Below are 20,627 nucleotides of genomic sequence, written 5' to 3' on the forward strand. Positions count from 1 at the left end.
TTGAAAATGTAATAAATAATTATTAAAAACAAATGTATTACATGCTACCCCTACTTTACTAACATATGCATGCTAAATCAAGAAAGTACATTTAAATTTGTCTTTTTTAAGGAACCCAAACATTCTATAAACTAACCTTTTCTTAAATTTCCTTATTTTGATATTAGCAGTCATGTTTATTAAGTTTCTGCTTTTAAATAACTTCATAAAATCTTCATAAAAGGCCATTGGAAGGAGGTACCTCCATGCAATGTAAAGTAAAGTTGCATCCACTCAGCAAAAAGGCATACCTTTTTACCCACATCACCACACTAATCATACAAATGATTTCAAAAATAAATTTATTAACATATTTTGATCTAATGTGACATTAAAAATTAAAAATTACAGTTTTAAATATAAATATTTTGAATGATCATGTTTTTGGAGAGAGTACATATATATTTATATAACACTGACACCATAAATATAAGTTTAATAAATATAAGCATAGCATGTAAAGAGCCAAATGCATAGAGAGGTGGGTTATAGGATGTTGAAATAGGCTCATTTTTTGGCAGTGGAGCCTCTGAATGCTACATATCATATAGCCTGGGCAGCAATACTTTAATTTGACTTATTTAGTTTGCATCAATATCTGGGCTTTGGCCCCCAGCAGTGGTGCAAGTGGTAAAATATCAGGTGCTTACTAAGGGCCTATGGCTCTGCTCATAAGGGGTCTGGCATGTAATTGTATGAGCCCCTGAGATTTCTGATGACAGCCCTGAATGAGTCTATACATAACTCTCAACCCCAACATAAGCCATAAATTAAAACTGACTGTTCCATAAATATATGATCTATATCAGAAAATAACTTAAAAGACATAGGAAGCACATTCACAAGTGTAAAACAGCTGTGAAATAACTTGTAAATCATGGGAGTTCTTTCCTTGAAATATGTCGCTAAAATAAGTATAACTTGCCACACAGGATGCAGGTAATGGTAAATGTAGTATAAAACTGAAAATAAGCTCATCCACCTGATCATTATATCCCACAATATGTAGTAATGTCCTCCTACTGCTTATTCTTACTAACATGTATAACATATGCTTAAACAGTGGGTAAGACTCTTGATGAAGAGGGCAGGAATTTGTGATTAACCATTTAACTATGGAGAAATCCCAAAGCTTGGGTTATCATTTCCCTTGCATGCTGGGCTGTCCATAAGTTCAACTGATTATATAAAATGTGCTTAGCTGTAGTTAATATGTGCCAAAGTAAATGACTATAATGAAGTTGAGAGGCATGAATATTTGAGGTATTCATCCCACAACCCTCAAACGCTCCCTATGTAGGCTAATCTCACAATATATTAATAAAGTCTAGAAAATACAGTTATACCTCTATAAATAAATACATTTGTAAGGACCCCAGAGGGACTTGATTAAATAGTGCAATTATTCTAAGTGCCAAAGCACAATCATCTAAGCCAGACCGCCAGCGAACCAGCTAGATGTCTGTAAAAGCAGCATTTCCTCTATGGTTCCTGAGTATGGCACAGATAACCCTTCTCCATATTCCTCTGTGTTTCAAGCATTATTCACTTGGAATTTTGGAAGCTGCAAAGGTAGGAATTAAAGAAAGGGCTGCTGTTGTTTCAAGAGTTATCAATTAACAATCTAGTTTATATATAACATTCTGATTCAGTTGTAGCATCTATAATTCTGTCCTTCAGGGGATAAAATGCTCTTTTTAAAAATATGTTGATGAGTGTATATGAGTGTCTATAAATCCATCAGTATAACGTGCGCATGTCCAGATGAGGGAAATAGGTTCCGTAAATACTATCGGTTAAATCAAAAGAGCCTTTTCGTCTTCGTCGGCAAAATACCAGCTGTTGGTGGAAAAGAAGAGGAAAAGTTAATCGAAAGAAGCAAAAAAAAGGATAAAATAAGAAAACTTGTGTCCGTAAAGAAAGTCTTTGTCTTATCCAAGAGCTTTAACCTTTGGCAAGTCATTAATTATTATGGAATATAAATAGTATGGAATGTAAATGACATTTAAAATGATTCTAGATATGGGCATTTTGGGTGTAGTTCTGAAAAATAGGCTTGTGGAATGTTACAGTACTACATACTGAAGGTCACAGAACAATGAAGCTACAACTAATTGTCAATCAATGGGTGGAGAGCTACCGCATTAGCTTCTGGCAAAGAGGTGCAGCATTAGTAGTCTGTTATTTAAAAAACAAAGTTAAAGCTATGAGTACATTTTGTTCACAGGAAGAGGTGCTCAAATGTTACACAACAGAAGTTAAGATAAGTGTAGCTACTGTACATGGAAGCATACATTTTCAGTCTTTGTTCTTGACTGTATTTAATATTCTTAACTGATCAATACCCTTTTTTCCCAGTAATGTTTCAACCCATTAGGCTTACCAGGCAGATGCAGAGGAAAAACAATATAAGGCTCAAAAGAACTGCCAGGCATATAAGGATGATGGCCCAAAATGGTAATTCATTTGTTTTGGAGATCTCTGTGGTGAAGCAAAAAGGAATATAATTAATTTTTAAAACAAACAGAATTAAAATATAAAGAGAAACTGTTAATTCAAATATCTTGGTAACAGATTGAATCATTGTTAAACAATCTTTACCCTGAACGGAAATGTCCTTGACCATAAAGTTTGGTCCCAGATAAGTTCCATTTGCGATCCCATCAAGAAAAGCTTTCTCCACGCTGTTTGCAGTTACAGCTGGGTCATCTTCAAAGTAACATCCACAAGAAGGTATAATAGATCCATTTCTAACAAAAAAAGAGACATTAGGTACAATATTAAAAAATACACTGTGGCTTTACACACAGTCAAGCAAGTTTTTATGGCTGCTACACCTCATACCATACATCAGAAATGTAACAGCAATGTAGCAGACTAGAGGATAATATACTTGCTTCACACAGCTCACATATAAAAACATGAATGTTAATGTGCATTTAGCTAATTTACTAATTGGAAATGTTGTACTATTCTGAATAATCAAGTTTCTCTTCAGTATGATGCCCCCTACTTTAAAATATAAGGATATTTGGAATCCCATGGAATTGCATGACCTGAGTGTAAGCTGTTGCTCTACTGCTGTATAATATGCCTGTACATCTAATCCTTATGTTTTGCTGCAGTAGCCTACATTTATTCAATATAAACTGTATAGTTAACAGTATTATTAGAACATCTGAAGTAACAACCTTAAGATTGTTGAAATATAATCAATAGAATTTAAAGGACAATCTAATCTTCATTTACCTACACCTTTCTATTTTATGTCCTTGCCCTGTTTGCTCTCAAACTTTTTCTGTTTCTCTCATTTGTCTCACATATCCTCACTTCCACACAGAACCAATTCTTCCCATCATCTTCCAGTCAGTATAAACTTATACTTCCCAGTAGAAAGTCCTGTTCATTGGTTGTTTAGATATGAACCTGACCAAGTGATCTATGTATCATAGGACACTCCTACTTTTCCTTACCTCATTTTTCCTTCAGTAACATTTGTTAAGAACTAGTTCATTTGTTTACCCATGTATTGTTCATATAACACCTTTAGCACATTTTTAGCTCTCTGTTGTCTTTCTATTAAGATTCTTACCTCAGTCCTGTAACAATGCAGAATTTGAATTTTTTTCCAAGGGCACTGTTCTGGTAAAGCTTATTCAGCTGCAAACAAGAAAAGGAAAAGAAAAATCATTTTTATCTAACTGTAATGTAAATAGTTCATTGGGGATAAATAAAGTAATTAGAACTACAGAAAAAAGTAGAATATATATGATTGATTAGGTTATGTGGAGTAATGCATATATAAAATTTTTTATTCAGAAACCTGTTTGGAACTTCAGTAGCTGCCTAGTTGCTAGAGTCTAATTACTGTAACAACCAGGCTGCAGTTGGAATGGCTAACTTGAAGAAAAGATTATCAATACAAAGTACAGGTATGGGATCCGTTATCCGGAAACCCGTTATCCAGAAAGCTCCGAATTACAGAATGCCCGCCTCCCATAGACTCCATTTTAATCAAATAATTCAGAATTTTACAAATTATTTCCTTTTTCCCTGTAATAATAAAACTGTACCTTGTACTTGACTCCAGTTAAGATATAAGTAATCCTTACTGGATTCAAAACAAGCCTATTGGGTTTAATTAATGTTTTATTGATTTTTAGTAGACTCATGGTATGGAGATCCAAATTACGGAAAGACCCCTTATCCGGAATACCCTTGGTCCCGAGCATTCTGGATAACAGGTCCTATACCTGTAATAATAAAATGGGGGCCTCATAGAGAAATAGCTTTTTGGCTGCTGGGGTCAGTAACCCCCATTTGTAATGCTAAATAAAGGCAAAAAAAGAAAGTCACAAACCAAAAATAATAAGAGATGAACACCAGTTGAAAGGTCGCTAAGAATATGACTTTTTTTTCAACTTTTTTAACATTGTTAACTACCTCTTTAACATATCAGTGGAAAGCATTATACACAACTGAAAGAAAAATACTGAAACTATGTGGAAGTTAAAGGTAAATAAACTATACTATTTCAGAATACATAAAACATGTTAAGGTTATTGCAAAGTAAAAAGTTCCCCCCTACCTCTTCTTGTATGCTCTTTATCTTCTGCTGATACATTGCAGGATCACTGGGCACAAAATCATTGTAAATGGTAAAACCGACATCATAGCCTTTATCTCCAGGGGAAATTGATGGAACTGTAGTGGTTGTTGTAGTCATGGTGGTGGTAGTGGCTTGAGTGGTTGGTAGCAGTGGATTGTAACCTTTGTGGAGAAAAAATACATAGATATTACTTTTTTACAAGTTGTAGAAATTATTCCCCCACCTAAAGCACAATGTTTGCCCTGGTGCATTAATCCATGGCAACCAATAAAATGTTTGCTCTTAAACATGCAACCATTATATGCTAAAGGCATAAAAGAGTTAGCTATAAAGCTGTGGAATTTAGTGACATTATACATACTTGTGGAACAATCAATATTTTGCTAAATATATGATCAGCCTCATGGTACAATTGTCTTGGCTTCTCATTATATTTTGTAGTGTTTTACAAGAACCTCAAAAGTCAAACCCATTTCTCTAAAAATATACTTAACAATACACTTACCAGCAACATTTATACTTGTTTTGTCCAAAGTATAATTGCCCAGGATCACTCCATCTGATGTCCCATTAATGAAAACATCTTTGATGTATTGATTATCAATGACTTTGGCCAAGAGATCAACATTGAAGATGCACATTGCTTCAGTAGTGGTGAAAGGTAAATCTGGAGTTGGCCTGAAAAATATGTGTAAAACACATTACTATTCTAATCCAACATCTGCCTGAGCCCCTAATGATATCTTAACATAAGAGAAACAGGCAGTCTGTATGTATGGGATTTTTGTTATTGTATAAATGATTATCAGGCCTGAAGAAATAATGGATAGTTATGGGTAAAATCCCATTTTCGTTCAAATCCACCTTTCTAACTGTTTCTAGCTGTTGAGAAGCTAAGCCTAGGGGTCATCACACATTTTCAATCAGAAAATTAGGTTTGCCTCTCATATGAGCTGATGCTACAGGGCTGTTTTCTAGTTTTAGGGTGTAGACACACAGAGTTACTAGTAGCAGCTACTTTTTCACGGCTACTGCACACAAGAAAATACCCTGCCATAGACAATGCTGAGAGTTGCCTCTGCTAAAACACACATAGAAACAATTATCAGTAAATTATCAGCATTGTCTATTTTAGTAGCCACGACAAGTAGCTGCTACAAGTAGCTCTATGTGTCTTCACCCTTACAGGCAGTGAGGGAAGTATCAGCCTGGAACAACATGGGTGACTTATTTTCTGAACAAGGCAGTTTAGTTGCAACTTTGTCTAAGGTAAGCTTTCTTATTTGTGTTGTATAGCATATTTATAATAGTGTGATAGGAAAGCATTTACCTGAATGCAGTAACAGTGCAATTCATAAAGTTGTCCTTTAGATTGCTGTTACTGAAGACCAAATTCAACTGAAAAAAAGTAAAAAAGATTATTTTAAATTGCTTACTTACATCCAGCTGCAATAGGAACTTGCAGTGCTATATAAATGAATATATAGATACACAGAATATGTTTTGAAGGATATGCCTATAATAGGTTATATATGGCACTTTATTATGTCTATTTCAATTTAGGGGACTCTCCACTAACCAGTTTGTCAATGTTGTATTTGTTGATGGTGTAACTGGTTGAATCCTTGTTATCTAAAGAGATGCTGTGGTTGAGGTTGGTGATGGTAAAATTCAGGAAGAATTGCTTTGGTCCAAATATTGGCAAAAGAGCAGTGGTTGTTGTTGTAGTAGGCTTGGTTGTCGTTGTTGTAGTTAGTGTGGTTATTTTTGTTGTTATTGGTGTTTTCATTGGCATAGTTGTTGTTGTAGAAGCTGAAAAATAAACAAATATTTTTAAGTAATGAAAAAGTTTTACTGAAGAAAAGAATAAGGAATCTCTTATTTGGAAACCTAATATCTAGAAAGCTCTGAATTACTGGAAGCCCATCTGTTCATATTTAGCAAATAAATGAATATTGTTTTTTTGTTTTTGTTTTTTTTCATTTTCTCTTTTTTTTCTGTAATAATAAAACAGTATTTTGTACTTAATGGCAACTAGGCTACATTAATCCATATTGTTGGCCAAATAGGGGTATATTAATGTCTAAAGATTTTTAGTAGACTTTAGGTATGGTGATACAAATTATGGAAAAACCAGAAAACCCCAGGTCCCAAACATTCTGGTTACAACATTCCATACCTTGATAAATATTGTTTTAGTATTCTTTAGTTATGAATACAAAGTATGTGTAAACAAAAAAAAGAACATTTATTTGTCAGGAATATATAATTAATTACAGAAAACCCTGTACTACACTGCCGAGTAGCAAGGGCAAAACCAGACTGTATTTGAGAATCTGATCAGCTATTATCCTGGCTTTTGCTTTAAAAACCGAGTGGGCGAGCTTTAGATTTTAAGATAAACCTATGTAAATGGGGTTTTCTTTTGGAGCTCTTTGGAATTAGATCCCAGAATTCCTTGTATCTAACCACAAGCAACTCATTTACAAATGGCAATGCATGATGCCAGAAACTGCATTTGAGAATTAAAATCCTGTATGTACAATTTGATTTTCTGGTGGGTGCTTCCAGATACTTTCAAGAGACAGACAGATGATTGATAGATAGATAGATAGATAGATAGATAGATAGATAGATAGATAGATAGATAGATAGATAGATAGGTAGATGATAGAATTCATATTGTAATCTTACTTGTTGTGCTTGGTTTCTGGTAGCCTAAAAGAGAAACAGAGAGAAATAAGCCATAGACATTTATGATTACTTCATCTGTGTATGATAGCTTATGTCATAAAAAACACACACACAAATTCAACTGCAGCTTGGAATCTATTCAACTAAAATAAGTGAGTGCAAAATAGCACTTAGCAACTAAATAATAATAATTACACTCATACATTTGCTGGCATAAGTAACTGAAAGCCTTTAACATAAAAAATCAGCCTATAAAGTAATTTAGGTTAAAATTGCAAATGGCTCATCTACAGGAAGTATCAGAAACCTTCCACCTTGCTAAAGAATGACATAGAGTTGGGAACCATTATGTTTTGCTAGAATAAGCAAAAGATTTGTGTTTCTTCCCTTTAATGAGTTCTCCTATGGTTCCGTGACCCATGATAGGTAGAACACATTAATTTAAAATTTACTGGAGTGTCCCTTTCATAAAGAAAGTACAAGTCTCTCCTAGGAGAGTTGCATAAAAGTTTACATATGCATCCATAACAATAGGGTGTTGTAAATTTACCATTAACATAAAGACTATTCTTGTTAAGTGTGTATTTTCCCCACTGTGTCACATTATTCGTTATAACTTCAAGCTCTTCATAGAAGACCACTTTGTCAAACTGGGGTCCAGTTGCTTGTTTGGTGATGCTGCAGACAGAATTTACTTTGGTGCCCGATGAATCAAGCCTGAAGAAAATATTTTTGCAATTAATTTTTCTATATGTCAACAAAAACAAACATGAAAAAGTCAGACCAACATAGATTTAGGAATTAGGAAAGAAATTTATAAGGTATACAAATCAAAGATAAATAGTATGGCATGAAATATATATATATATATATATATATATATATATATATACATATACAGTATACTATGCAATGTGTCTGGAAATGCTGAACCCCTAAAAAAGACTGGAATATATAATAATACTTACATAAAGTTATCAATTTTACAGTTCCTATATATGCTTGCAATTGTGCTGTTCTTGAAGGCTGCATCCAGCTATTTAACAAGAAGAGACACATGAACAGAAATTTATATTTAAAAAATATCCAATGCTCATGCAGCTGGTGGCTGCCATACAAAAGAATATGCAATATACATACCAAGACAATGATATCAGCAGCAGTGGAGTTGAATTTTGCAGAATTTTGTGTCCCCAGATCATTAGAATAGATTAAGTTAGTGAAGGTGCAATTAATAGTTATGTCTTCTGTTTGGATGGCCTGCACTGGAGATTTGGTGACCACATTCACGGGAGGCTCAACCACTGTTAAAGGCATTTATATAGAAACATCAGTGAGCCAATAATGGTTTTGTTAAAAGCCAATATAAAAAACAAACATAGAACTCAAACTTCACTATAAATTCCCCCAACTACACTGATTTGGTCTTTACCAAATCAGATAAAGGACAAAAATCTAGGGGAATTAAAAAATAAATTGACTTTCCTTTCAGTGCCCTTAAACATGAATCAAAAATGTGTCTAATTCAAGTTATGTGAGAGCCAAACACTGATTTTAATGCTAGGATACTGAGAAACATGGTAAACATGCAAAATGTTTACAATATGACATTCAAAACACATTCTGGTTTTTGGGTTCCATAGGATCATAATCCACAAAACTGAGTATTATCTCTGGACACCTAGTTCAGTTCTTTTATAATACTCAAGTAATATGATTACAATGCAAATAAGTAATAAAGAACACCAGCATACCCGCTGTAGTTGATACTGTTTGTGTTGTTGCAGGTGTAGATAATGTTGTGATGGTAGTTGTATTAACTCCAGCTGATGAAGTAGCTGATGTCTGAGTTCCCAGTGCTGTAGTTCCTGTTAGTGATAGAAATAGCATTGTAAATATTACAAGTGCAGGTTTGGGGCACACATATCATCCTACATATCTTTTTCTTTCAAAACATACACAGTAACACCAAAGGGCTCACTTAATTATAAAAGTGGTTCAATGTGCAAAAACACAAAGCACTAAGTGTTTTGCCCACAATGCACCATTCTTTTTCAACATGTTTCACTGGATCATAATTCAACAAAGTCTATAAAAACAGTATATACTCAGTAAGCAGTGTCTCTGGCCATAGAACACTGTTTCTTTATAATGATCAAAGAATAGGTTTATGAAGCAAGTATATATAATTAATATATTACAAAGATTAGCATACCCGCTGTACTTGTTACTGCTTTTGTTGTTGTGGGGGTAGATAATGTTGTGATGGTAGTTGTATTAACTCCAGCTGATGAAGCAGCTGATGTCTGAGTTCCCAGTGCTGTAGTTCCTGTTAGTGAAAAAATCATTGTAAATATTACAAGTGCAGGTTTGGGGCACACATATCATCCTACATATCTTTAGGGCTTCAATGTGTGTAACACTGAAATTACACTTAATTATAAAAGTAGTGCAAAAAACACAAAAAATAGGTGTTTTGCCAACAATTTACTGTCTCCCCTTTCCAGGTAGTTAATAGCATGCTATATTTTGCCTAGAGATAATAGTTGGCAGTTTGTATAGTTCATATCTTTTAACAGCTAAATACTGATTTAAATGAGAAAATATTAAGAAACTTGCAAAAACCAAGAAAGAAAACAAAGAATTGGTTTTCAAGCACAACAGGCTAACGATCAAATCTGATGTTCTGGGTTCCATAAGATCATAATTTAACAAAGTCTTTGAAAAACCGAGCAATATCTTTGGTCCCAGGACAATTATTTCTGTGTCTTTGGTTTATGATGCAAATATGCAATTTAAAGATTAGCATACCCGCTGTAGTTGATACTGTTTGTGTTGGTGCAGGTGTAGATAATGTTGTGATGGTAGTTGTATTAACTCCAGCTGATGATGTAGCTGATGTCTGTGTTCCCAGTGCTGTACTTACAATGGGTAAAGTTGTAGTTCCTGTTAATGGTTAAGATGAGAAGAAGATTATTGTAAAAATTACAATAGAAGGTTTGGGGCACACAAATTAGTCAACATATTTTTTAGGTTTTTATGCCTGTGTTTTCTTAATTATAAAAGGGGTTCAATGTGCAAAAACACAAAGCACTAAGTGTTTTGCCCACAATGCACCATTCTTTTTCAACATGTTCCAAAGGATCGTAATTCAACAAAGTCTGTGAAAACAGTATCTACTCAGTAAGCAGTATCCCTGGTCATAGAACACTGTTTCTTTATAATGATCAAAGAATAGGTTTATGAAGCAAATATATAGTACAAAGATTAGCATACCTGCTGTACTTGTTACTGCTTTTGTTGGTGTTGGTGTAGATAATGTTATGATTGTAGTTGTATTAACTCCAGCTGATGAAGTAGCTGATGTCTGGGTTCCCAGTGTTGTACTTACAATGGGTAAAGCTGTAGTTTCTGTTAGTGTTTAAGAGGAGAAAAACATTATTGTAAATATTACAATAGCAGTTTTTGGGCACACAAATCATCCTACATATCTTATGGGTTTCTATGTCTGGGTTTTGTTTGAAAACATACAAAGTAACTAGTGGTGAGTGAATCTGTTTGGTTTCACTTTGGAAAAATTTGCGGAACTGCAGAAAAAAAATGTGCAAAATGTGCGCACAAGTTTATTTTTCTGATGCGCACTCGCCTCGACAAATGCATTAAAGTCAATTAACTGAAGCTGATGAAGTAGTGAATGATGGCTGCAATCCTGCCACTGTGCTTATAATCATAATAAGCTGTTGCTGCTATTAGTTTTTAAGAAGAGAAAATTTGTTGTAAACATTGTTGGTGTAAACATTACAGTAGCTGGTTTGGGAACAAAATATTATCTCACAAATCATTTGGGTTATCATGTTTCATCTACTTGTAACTTTTTCTCTGTAATAATATAAAAGTACCTTCTACCTGTTCCTATCCAAGATTTGGGTTAACATAATGTTTAATTACTTAAGGTATGAAAATATTATATTAATTATGGAAAATCCTTGGTCCCTGGCATTCTGGATAATAAATCTTACACCTGCATAAATATTTGTTCAATGTTCTCTTAATGAATACCCAGGAAATGTGAAGAAATAAGGGGCATTTATTTGTTGTAAATATCAGCAGCAGTGAAGTTAAATGCAGTAGAATATATAGTAAATAATGTGGGGTAGTATAGAATATGCTGGGGTTGTGTTGTGTTAAGATACACTATATGCAGGCAGGGGGCTTTGTTTGCAGAAGCTGAATTGCCAGTCAAAAAAATTCATATGTATGATTTGCATTTTCCCACAGGCCACTGACTCTGGTAAATCTGTGCATGTTGGGCATCAAACTGTTCAGTAAAAGGAAATAGCAAAATGGCTTTGCATTAACGTGAGTAAAACTAAAAAGTGTTGGTTTTCAAGGCTTATTACAGCAGTAAATATGGCTTATAATTGTGGGAAAGGGCTTATTTTGTTGTGTCCAGTAAAGTCCCTCCCATAATAAGCCACACCCACTGTTGTTATAAGCCATAGAGTCCCTTCACCTTTTTTGCCCCAATTCAAGCACTGGTCTGATATAACTGATTACCTAAAATTATACATAATTACTAATTTAAATGTTGAAAAATGGTTAAAAGTGTGAAGAGTTTAAAAAACACATTAACAGTATTATGAATTTTATGGGTTTCATAGAATTATAATAATACTTTAAAGTCTGTAAAACTGAATGGTATCTCTGGTGCCTGAACAGTTCTTTTCTATTCCTTTGTTATGTTAAAAAAATAAATATATTATACTTATAATGAGTAGAAACATCAGCATTACCTGCTGTAGTCATTAATGTTGTTGTTGGTGCGGTTGTAGATAATGTGTTGATGGTAGTTGTATTAACTCCAGCTGATGAAGTAGTTGATGATACCTGAGATCCTGCTGCTGTACTTATAATGGGTAAAGCTGTAGTTTCTATTATTTAAGAAGGCAAAAAATAAAATATTTGGAAATGTTAGTAGGGTTGGGAACAAATAGTATTAGTATTGAATGTGATTTTTAACCTGTTTGAGTGCTAAAGATACCTATTGGCTTTTAAGTATGTTGTCTATCATCTATCTATCTATCTATCTATCTATCTATCTATCTATCTATCTATCTATATCTGCAGTAAAACTGAGCTTGTTCAACTTGTTTGACTGCTCTTTTAAATAATGTAAATCATGTAACATAAACACATCCTCATTCAATCATTATTGGCATAATGTAACTTTTCATAGGTTGTGAACAATCATATGTCAATTTACAACTGGTCTTTATTTGTTATTGTTTGTGTTTCTTTGTGTGTGTGCGTGTAATTTAGTCTGCTCCATTCCTTGTTTATTTTTCCATTTTGATGGCTAATTAATTTATTTTGGCCTTGTAAACAAATTACATTTATTATATACTATACCATAGAAATAAACTTGTTAAAGATGATTTTTGTAATGCTATTGGAATAGCTGTTTCCATGAGTGTTGTAAAAGGTATAAACATTGTGGTCATAAGAATGTGCTCAAATAAAGAGTTGGTGTGGCATTAGTCACACACACATTTTCTCTACTGGTGTAAATGTGTCTATTGAAAGGGGAACAAAACTGCAGCTATTCAATTTACTTTTAACACAAAAAACTTGTAGATGTAATAGACTAGGTAACATTTTAAAAAAACAGTAGGTTAGTTTTGTAGTATAGGTGCATTTATGGTGTAGGTAATACTTAAAAATTTAAGCTAAGGTTGGTCAAAGATTCTGGTGATAAGAAGCATTAGGAATGAAGTTGAATATAAATGACAGGGAATACCATAGATTCAAGTTAGCCTAGTATAGGCTACACATTGTGATTTTTCTGTTCTTATGGCTCAAAGACTAGTTTTACCTTAGTATACAATTTTTATTAAATACTATGTACTGTAAACAGACCTGTTAGAGTTGGCATGTTTAATGTAATAGCGGAAGATTCTGTAGCTATCACAGTACTCAAATGAATGATTGTTTCCTGTGTTGTTAAATTAGCTGTTTTTGTTTCAGACTGTTGGCATAGCTTTTCTTTCAGTCGTTGTGCTTAAAGGAATGATTGAAATTTCTGAAGCAGTTTCTGGCTTCTATGGTTGGTGAGGACTCTTGTGTAGTTTTTGTGGTTAATATGACTTCTGCAGTTAAGCTTGAAGAAACTCTTCCTTCGGACTTATATATATATATATTTATATATAAACAGCCGAAAAAATCTTGCACTCCAAGCAACTTTATTCAGACCTGTATTTTTTAAAATTTTACATAAACTGCAGTCTTGGTTAGGCTTTAAAAAAGTAGCCGAAGGCTTATATTTGAACTGCTAATTTATTTTACTACCTACTTCTTTGCAAACAGTGGTCATGCAACTATAAAAAGAGACAGGGTGGCAGAAATTGAAGGTTGTTCAAATATTTTCTTTAGTGTTATAAAAAAAAAAACATTTGAAGCATGTTTAAAATATTTTGAGCCCTGAAATTATTAGTTATTTATTAGGTATTTGGCTGTTTAATGTTTGGCAAAAAGTGAGAACGTGAAATGGGAAGGGACAAATTCATAGTTCATTTAGTTCACTAATTGATATTTCTTGTTAATTACTAAACAATGCAAACCAACCTGGTAAAGTTGGTGTGGTTAATGCAGTAGATACTGAAGATGCTATGGTTATTACAGTTGTATTCAAAGGAACAGCTGCTGTCTCCAGTGTTGTTGCCTCATTTGATCCAGTAGTCTGAGTTGTTGATGCACCTGTAGTTTCTAATGCTGAAGTTTGTATAGTTCCTGATGGCTCTGTGGTTAGACTGATTAAAGGGACTGTTGATTTCTCAGATGTTGTGGAAACCAATGCAGGATGTATATTTGTTAAAGCCTCTGTGGTTTTCATAACTGATGGAACTGTATTTTCTGTTGTTGTCAAGGCCTGTGCAGTTTCACGTGTTAAAGGAACTGTTGTTTCTGCAATTGTACTTGAAGGAACTGTTCTTAACGTAGTTAAATTTGTGCTCAAAAGAGTTGTAGATGTGCTCAAAAGAGTTGTTTCTGATGGAACCACCATTGGAGATACTGTAGTGGTTGATGCCATTTTAGTTTCAGTAGCTGAAGGAACTGTGGTTTCTGCAGTTAGGGTTGAAGAACTTGTTTCTTCTGATGTTGTTTCTATAGCTGTGCTTGATGGAACTGATGTTGTTTCTGATGTTGAAACCACTGTTAATTGTTCTGAAGTTGGACCCTCTGCGGTCTTAGTTGTTGATGAAATCGTTGAGGCATAAGTAGTTTCAGTGGCCGAGGGTAATGAAATTGTAACTGAAGAAACTGTTGTTTCAGATATTGAAACGATTGTTGCAAGTGCTGTGGTTAATGAGGCCTCAGTGATTTCAGTTTTTAATGTACTTGCTTCTGAAGTTGTGCTTAAATAAGTTGTTTCTGTTGTTGGAGATTCTATAGAGGTTGATGTCACTGTGGTTACTGCAGTTTTACTTGAAGGAACTGTTGTTTCTGATGTTGTTGATAGCACTGTTGTTTCTGATGTTAAAACCACTGTTGTTTGTTCTGTAGTTGGGCCCTCTGTTGTTTCAGTTGTTGATGCAACTGCAGTGTCTGCCATTGTGCTTGATGGAACTGTTATTGTTGTTTCAAATGTAGAAACCACTGCTGTTGGTTCCAAAGTGTTTGAGGTCACTGCTGTTGATGGGGTTGTTGTCTCTGTGTACGTTGAGGTATGTGTAGCTTCAGTTGTTGAGGGTACTGAATTTGTACCTGAAGGAACTGTTGTTTCAGATATTGGTGAAATGGCTGATGTTGGTGCTGTGGTTTCTGCAATTGTGCTTGATGGAGCCAATACTGTTGTTTTAGCTGTAGAAACTACTGCTGTTGATTCCAATGTTGTAAATGTCACTGCTTTTGATGGACCTGTTAATGGACCTGTTGCCTCTGTAGATGTTAAAGCATAAATAGTTTCAGTGCTTGAGGGTAATGTAGTTGTGACTGAAGGAACTGTTGTTTCAGATATTGTTGAAATGGCTGTTGCAGGTGCTGTGGTTGTTAAGGCCTCAGTGGTTTCAGTTAAAAATATGCTTGTTTCCGTAACTGTGCTTAAAGAAGTTGTTACTGATGTACCTGTTGTTGGTGATTCTGTTGCTTCTAATTTTGTAAAAGGTACTGTTCCAGACTCTGTAGCTGTTGAGGCCTGCATTGTTTTAATTATTGATGAACTTGTGGTTAGCAAGGCTTGTGTAGTTTCAACTGTTGATGGTGTTATGATTTCTGAAATAGTGTTTAAAGGGATCATTGTTGTTTCAGAACTTAAGAAAACAGATGTCACTTTTGCTAAAGTGTTTGATGGGACCGTTGTTGTTTCTGATGTTGAAGCCACTGTTGCTTGTTCTGTAGTTGGACCCTCTGTCGTTTCAGTTGCTGAGGCTACTGAATTTGCGCCTGAAGGAATTGTTGTTGTTCCAGATATTATTGAAGTGGTTAATGAAACTGATTCCAAAGTTGTTAATGTCACTTCTTTAGGTGGAGCTGTTGTCTGTGTGGATGTTGAGGCATGGGCAGTTTCAGTGGTTGAGGGTAATGCAATTATAACTGAAGTTACTGCTGTTTCAGATATTGTTGAAATGGCTGTTGCTGGTGCTGTGGTTGTTGAGGCCTCAGTGATTTCAGTTTTTAATGTACTTGCTTCTGAAGTTGTGCTTAAAAAAGTTGTTTCTGATGTAACTGTTGTTGGAGATTCTATAGAGGTTGATTTCAATGTGGTTACTGCAGTTTTGCTTGAAGGAACTGTTGCTTCTGATGTTGTGGATAGCACTGTTGTTTCTGATGTTAAAACCACTGTTGTTTGTTCTGTAGTTGGGCCCTCTGTTGTTTCAGTTGTTGATGCAACTGCAGTGTCTGCCATTGTGCTTGATGGAACTGTTATTGTTGTTTCAAATGTAGAAACCACTGCTGATGGTTCCAAAGTGTTTGAGGTCACTGCTGTTGATGGGGTTGTTGTCTCTGTGTACGTTGAGGTATGTGTAGCTTCAGTTGTTGAGGGTACTGAATTTGTACCTGAAGGAACTGTTGTTTCAGATATTGGTGAAATGGCTGATGTTGGTGCTGTGGTTTCTGCAATTGTGCTTGATGGAGCCATTACTGTTGTTTTAGCTGTAGAAACTACTGCTGTTGATTCCAATGTTGTAAATGTCACTGCTTTTGATGGACCTGTTAATGGACCTGTTGCCTCTGTAGATGTTAAAGCATAAATAGTTTCAGTGCTTGAGGGTAATGTAGTTGTGACTGAAGGAACTGTTGTTTCAGATATTGTTGAAATGGCTGTTGCAGATGCTGTGGTTGTTAAGGCCTCAGTGGTTTCAGTTAAAAATGTGCTTGTTTCCGTAACTGTGCTTAAAGAAGTTGTTTCTGATGTACCTGTTGTTGGTGATTCTGTTGCTTCTAGTGTTGTAAAAAGTACTGTTCCAGACTCTGTAGTTGTTGAGGCCTGCATTGTTTTAATTAATAATGAACTTGTGGTTAGCAAGGCTTGTGTAGTTTCAACTGTTGATGGTGTTATGATTTCTGAAATAGTGTTTAAAGGGATCATTGTTGTTTCAGAACTTAAGAAAACAGATGTCACTTTTGCTAAAGTGTTTGATGGAACCGTTGTTGTTTCTGATGTTGAAGCCACTGTTGCTTGTTCTGTAGTTGGACCCTCTGTCGTTTCAGTTGTTGAGGCTACTGAATTTGTGCCTGAAGGAATTGTTGTTGTTCCAGATATCATTGAAGTGGTTAATGAAACTGATTCCAAAGTTGTTAATGTCACTTCTGTTGGTGAAGCTGTTGTCTGTGTGGATGTTGAGACAGGGGTAGTTTCAGTGGTTGAGGGTAATGCAGTTATAACTGAAGGAACTGCTGTTTCAGATATTGTTGAAATGGCTGTTGCTGGTGTTGTGGTTGTTGAGGCCTCAGTGATTTCAGTTTTTAATGTACTTGCTTCTGTAGTTGTGCTTAAATAAGTCTTTTCTGATGTAACTGTTGTTGGAGATTCTATAGAGGTTGATGTCACTGTGGTTAATGCAGTTTTGCTTGAAGGAACTGTTGCTTCTGATGTTGTGGATAGCACTGTTGTTTCTGATGTTAAAACCACTGTTGTTTGTTCTGTAGTTGGGCCCTCTGTTGTTTCAGTTGTTGATGCAACTGCAGTGTCTGCCATTGTGCTTGATGGAACTGTTATTGTTGTTTCAAATGTAGAAACCACTGCTGTTGGTTCCAAAGTGTTTGAGGTCACTGCTGTTGATGGGGTTGTTGTCTCTGTGTATGTTGAGGAATGTGTAGTTTCAGTTGTTGAGGGTACTGAATTTGTGCCTGAAGGAACTGTTGTTTTAGATATTGGTGAAATGGCTGATGTTGGTGTTGTGGTTTCTGCAGTTGTGCTTGATGGAGCCATTACTGTTGTTTTAACTGTAGAAACTACTGCTGTTGATTCCAACTCTGTAGTTGTTGAGGTCTGCATTGTTTTAATTATTGATGAACTTGTGGCTAGCAAGGCTTGTGTAGTTTCAACTGTTGCTTGTTCTGTAGTTGGACCCTCTGTCATTTCAGTTGTTGAGGCTACTGAATTTGCACCTGAAGGAATTGTTGTTGTTCCAGATATCATTGAAGTGGTTAATGAAACTGATTCCAAAGTTGTTAATGTCACTTCTGTAGGTGGAGCTGTTGTCTGTGTGGATGTTGAGGCATGGGTAGTGGTTGAGGGTAATACAGTTATAACAGAAGGAACTGCTGTTTCAGATATTGTTGAAATGGCTGTTGCTGGTGCTGTGGTTGTTGAGGCCTCAGTGATTTCAGTTGTTAATGCACTTGTTTCCATAGTTGTGCTTAAAGAAGTTGTTTCTGATGTAACTGCTTCTGATGCTGTAAAAAACACTGTTGTAGACTCTCTGTTTGTTGAGGCTTCTGAGGTCTGTGTATTTTTAGCTGTTGAGGGACCTGCTGTTTTAGATTCTGTAGTTACAGCTGCTGATAAAACTGTGGTTTCAGCAGTGTTGGTTGTAGAAACTTCTGCTATTGCACTTTCTGTAGCTGTTAAGGCTAGTGTAGTTTTTGTTGTCACTAAAGTCACTAACATTGTTTCACTTGCTGATGATGTGGTTTCCATAGCAGTTGGAGAAATGGTTGATGTTGAAGCAACGCTGGGTGTTTTTGAAGTTGCCGAAATATCTGTAGTTGTTGAGTTAGATATGGTTTCTGAAATGCATTTTTTATTTTGTGTTGATCAATCATTTTATTATATACTTGGTGACCTGCTCCAGCCTATTGGTATGTTACTGTTAGGTAATATATTTATCAATCTTACCGTTTATTTCAGAAAATAGATCATTCAATTTAAATTAAAATGGTAGAGAACATTTTTCAATTAATATTATTATAGTGGCAAGATTTCAAATTTACACCATGTTTTGTTCTTATGTGCTGTTTGGGGTCCAGGAAAACACACTACACGACCTTCCTGCTAGGGGCACAGGAGTGTAGCAAATCCAGTGGAATCCTTGCCAAATAGCATTCTCAATCTATCTAGGAAGGTATTTGGGCCTAGCAAAAGATTTCTATGGGTCTAGGTACTGTGATGAGCAAATTTTTTTTTTTTGCTAAGAAAAAATGCCCAACTTTAATGTATTTGGAGTAAAATGTTGTGCACGTAAAAAAATTCTCTTGTGGGAAAAAAAAATGTCCACTCACTTTAATGTATTTTTTGAGGGAAAATTGTTAAATTGGATTTGCAAATGCATACTGCCAACAATACTATTTCACAGTACAGTATATTTATTCATGCATCACTGCTATAAATGAAAAGCCCTGTCAATATTTTCTTTTAACCATGATTACCTTTTCCCAACAGTATGCACATTTACCCAAAACTTACCCACTGCTGTAATCCCAGGTGTAGTCATTGTAACAGATGATGCAGATGAAGATGTTTCCATTGCTGAACTTGAAACAGGTGTTGTTCCTGTCTCTGATAGTATTAAATGAAAGAATGGAAGGTTACTGTCACTGATCTAAAAGAATGTTTGTGTCATAACCAGGTCCTGAACAAAGATTCATCATATTGATTTATTTTGGCTTTTACTTTGGCAAGTCTTGACTAAATAGCTTGATATATGTTTTGTCATTTAGCATATATACATTTCTCATTTATTAAATGTATCAACATTGTTGAAGCTAAATGTGTCATATAAATGAACTGGCTTTTGCTGCTGGTTCATAAATATACCCCAATTAAAATTCTAAAGAGGGGAAAAAATTATTAGATGAAGGAAGGTTTATGTGGTCCCTTACATAGGTGGTGAATTGTGCTGGCAATTAATTTTACAGTTAATGCAAACATTTTTGTTTTCCTTTTTAACACATGCATACACTGGTATGCAAATTTGTATTTGTTAAATACTAACAATGCAAACCAACCTGGTACAGTTGGTGTGGTTAATGTAGTAGGAGCTGAAGATTCTTTGTTTATTACAGTTGTACTCAAAACAGCTGATGTCTCCAGTGTTGTTGAAAAAACTGTTGTTGCTTCACTTGTAGCACCTTCAGTTTGATTTGTTGATGCAACTATAGGTTCTAAAGTTGTAGCTTCTGTTGTTGCACTACTTGAAGGAACAGTTGATTTTGATGTTGTGGGCAACACGTTTGTAAATTCAGTGGTTGTTGAGGTAACTAATGTTGCCATTTTTGAAGGACTTATTGATTGTATGGTCATGCTTGATGGAATTATTGTTTCAGATGTTGTGAAAATCATAGCTGTAGATTCTGAAATAGCATAGGCTGGTACAGTTGTAGAAGAAACTGTGGTTGACAACATTGGGCTTGATAAAATTGGTGTTAATTCTGATATTGATGAAACCATTGTTGCAGAATCTGTAGTTCTTAAAACCTCCATAGACTGAATTGTTGAAGGACTAATGCTGGATATCACGGTTGTAGATTCTTTGATTGTTATGGGTAGAGAAAATTCACTTGTCGTTGGTAGCACTGTGGTATCAGAAATTGTGCTCAACTGAGTTGCTGTTTCTGATGCCATGGAAACCACTGTTTTAGATTCTGTGGTTGAGGTCCCTGTAGTTTCCGGTGTACTTGTTTTTGTTGTGCTCAAAGGAACTGTAGTAGTTTCTGATGTAACCACTGTGGTAGGTTCTCTGATTGTTATTGCCTCTGTACTCAACTGAACTGTTGGGATTGAAGTACCTGTTGTTTTAGGTGATGTAGAAAAAACAGTTGTAGACTGTTGAATTGTTGATGGGCT

The 20,627-nt window shown here is 35.1% G+C and overlaps 2 protein-coding genes across 2 annotated transcripts in view; both read right to left on the bottom strand.

The window, feature by feature from the left end:
• Positions 1-324: 324 nt before the first annotated feature.
• Positions 325-6,467, bottom strand: LOC116412004 (mucin-16-like). Its single transcript, XM_031905013.1, has 8 exons — positions 6,228-6,467; positions 5,979-6,046; positions 5,154-5,326; positions 4,628-4,809; positions 3,632-3,699; positions 2,641-2,789; positions 2,423-2,520; positions 325-1,878 (listed from the first exon to the last, which is right to left on the bottom strand). Exons 1-8 carry the CDS (start codon positions 6,441-6,443, stop codon positions 1,780-1,782), a joined length of 1,053 nt encoding a protein of 350 aa, XP_031760873.1. The 5' UTR covers positions 6,444-6,467; the 3' UTR covers positions 325-1,779.
• An 858-nt stretch (positions 6,468-7,325) lies between these two features.
• The window catches only part of LOC100494822 (mucin-17), a 52,739-nt gene continuing 39,437 nt past the window's right edge, over positions 7,326-20,627 (bottom strand). Inside the window, exons 9-19 of the mRNA XM_031905056.1 lie at positions 19,248-19,340; positions 13,964-18,571; positions 12,136-12,273; positions 10,619-10,753; positions 10,154-10,288; positions 9,558-9,671; positions 9,097-9,210; positions 8,483-8,646; positions 8,311-8,378; positions 7,893-8,059; positions 7,326-7,366 (exon numbers count right to left, since the gene is read on the bottom strand). Of these exons, the coding sequence (XP_031760916.1) occupies positions 7,326-7,366; positions 7,893-8,059; positions 8,311-8,378; positions 8,483-8,646; positions 9,097-9,210; positions 9,558-9,671; positions 10,154-10,288; positions 10,619-10,753; positions 12,136-12,273; positions 13,964-18,571; positions 19,248-19,340 (5,777 nt within the window). The remainder of the gene's footprint in view (positions 7,367-7,892; positions 8,060-8,310; positions 8,379-8,482; positions 8,647-9,096; positions 9,211-9,557; positions 9,672-10,153; positions 10,289-10,618; positions 10,754-12,135; positions 12,274-13,963; positions 18,572-19,247; positions 19,341-20,627) is intronic.

The sequence above is a fragment of the Xenopus tropicalis genome, chromosome 1 (assembly GCF_000004195.4).
Source record: "Xenopus tropicalis strain Nigerian chromosome 1, UCB_Xtro_10.0, whole genome shotgun sequence".
NCBI lineage: Eukaryota > Metazoa > Chordata > Amphibia > Anura > Pipidae > Xenopus > Xenopus tropicalis.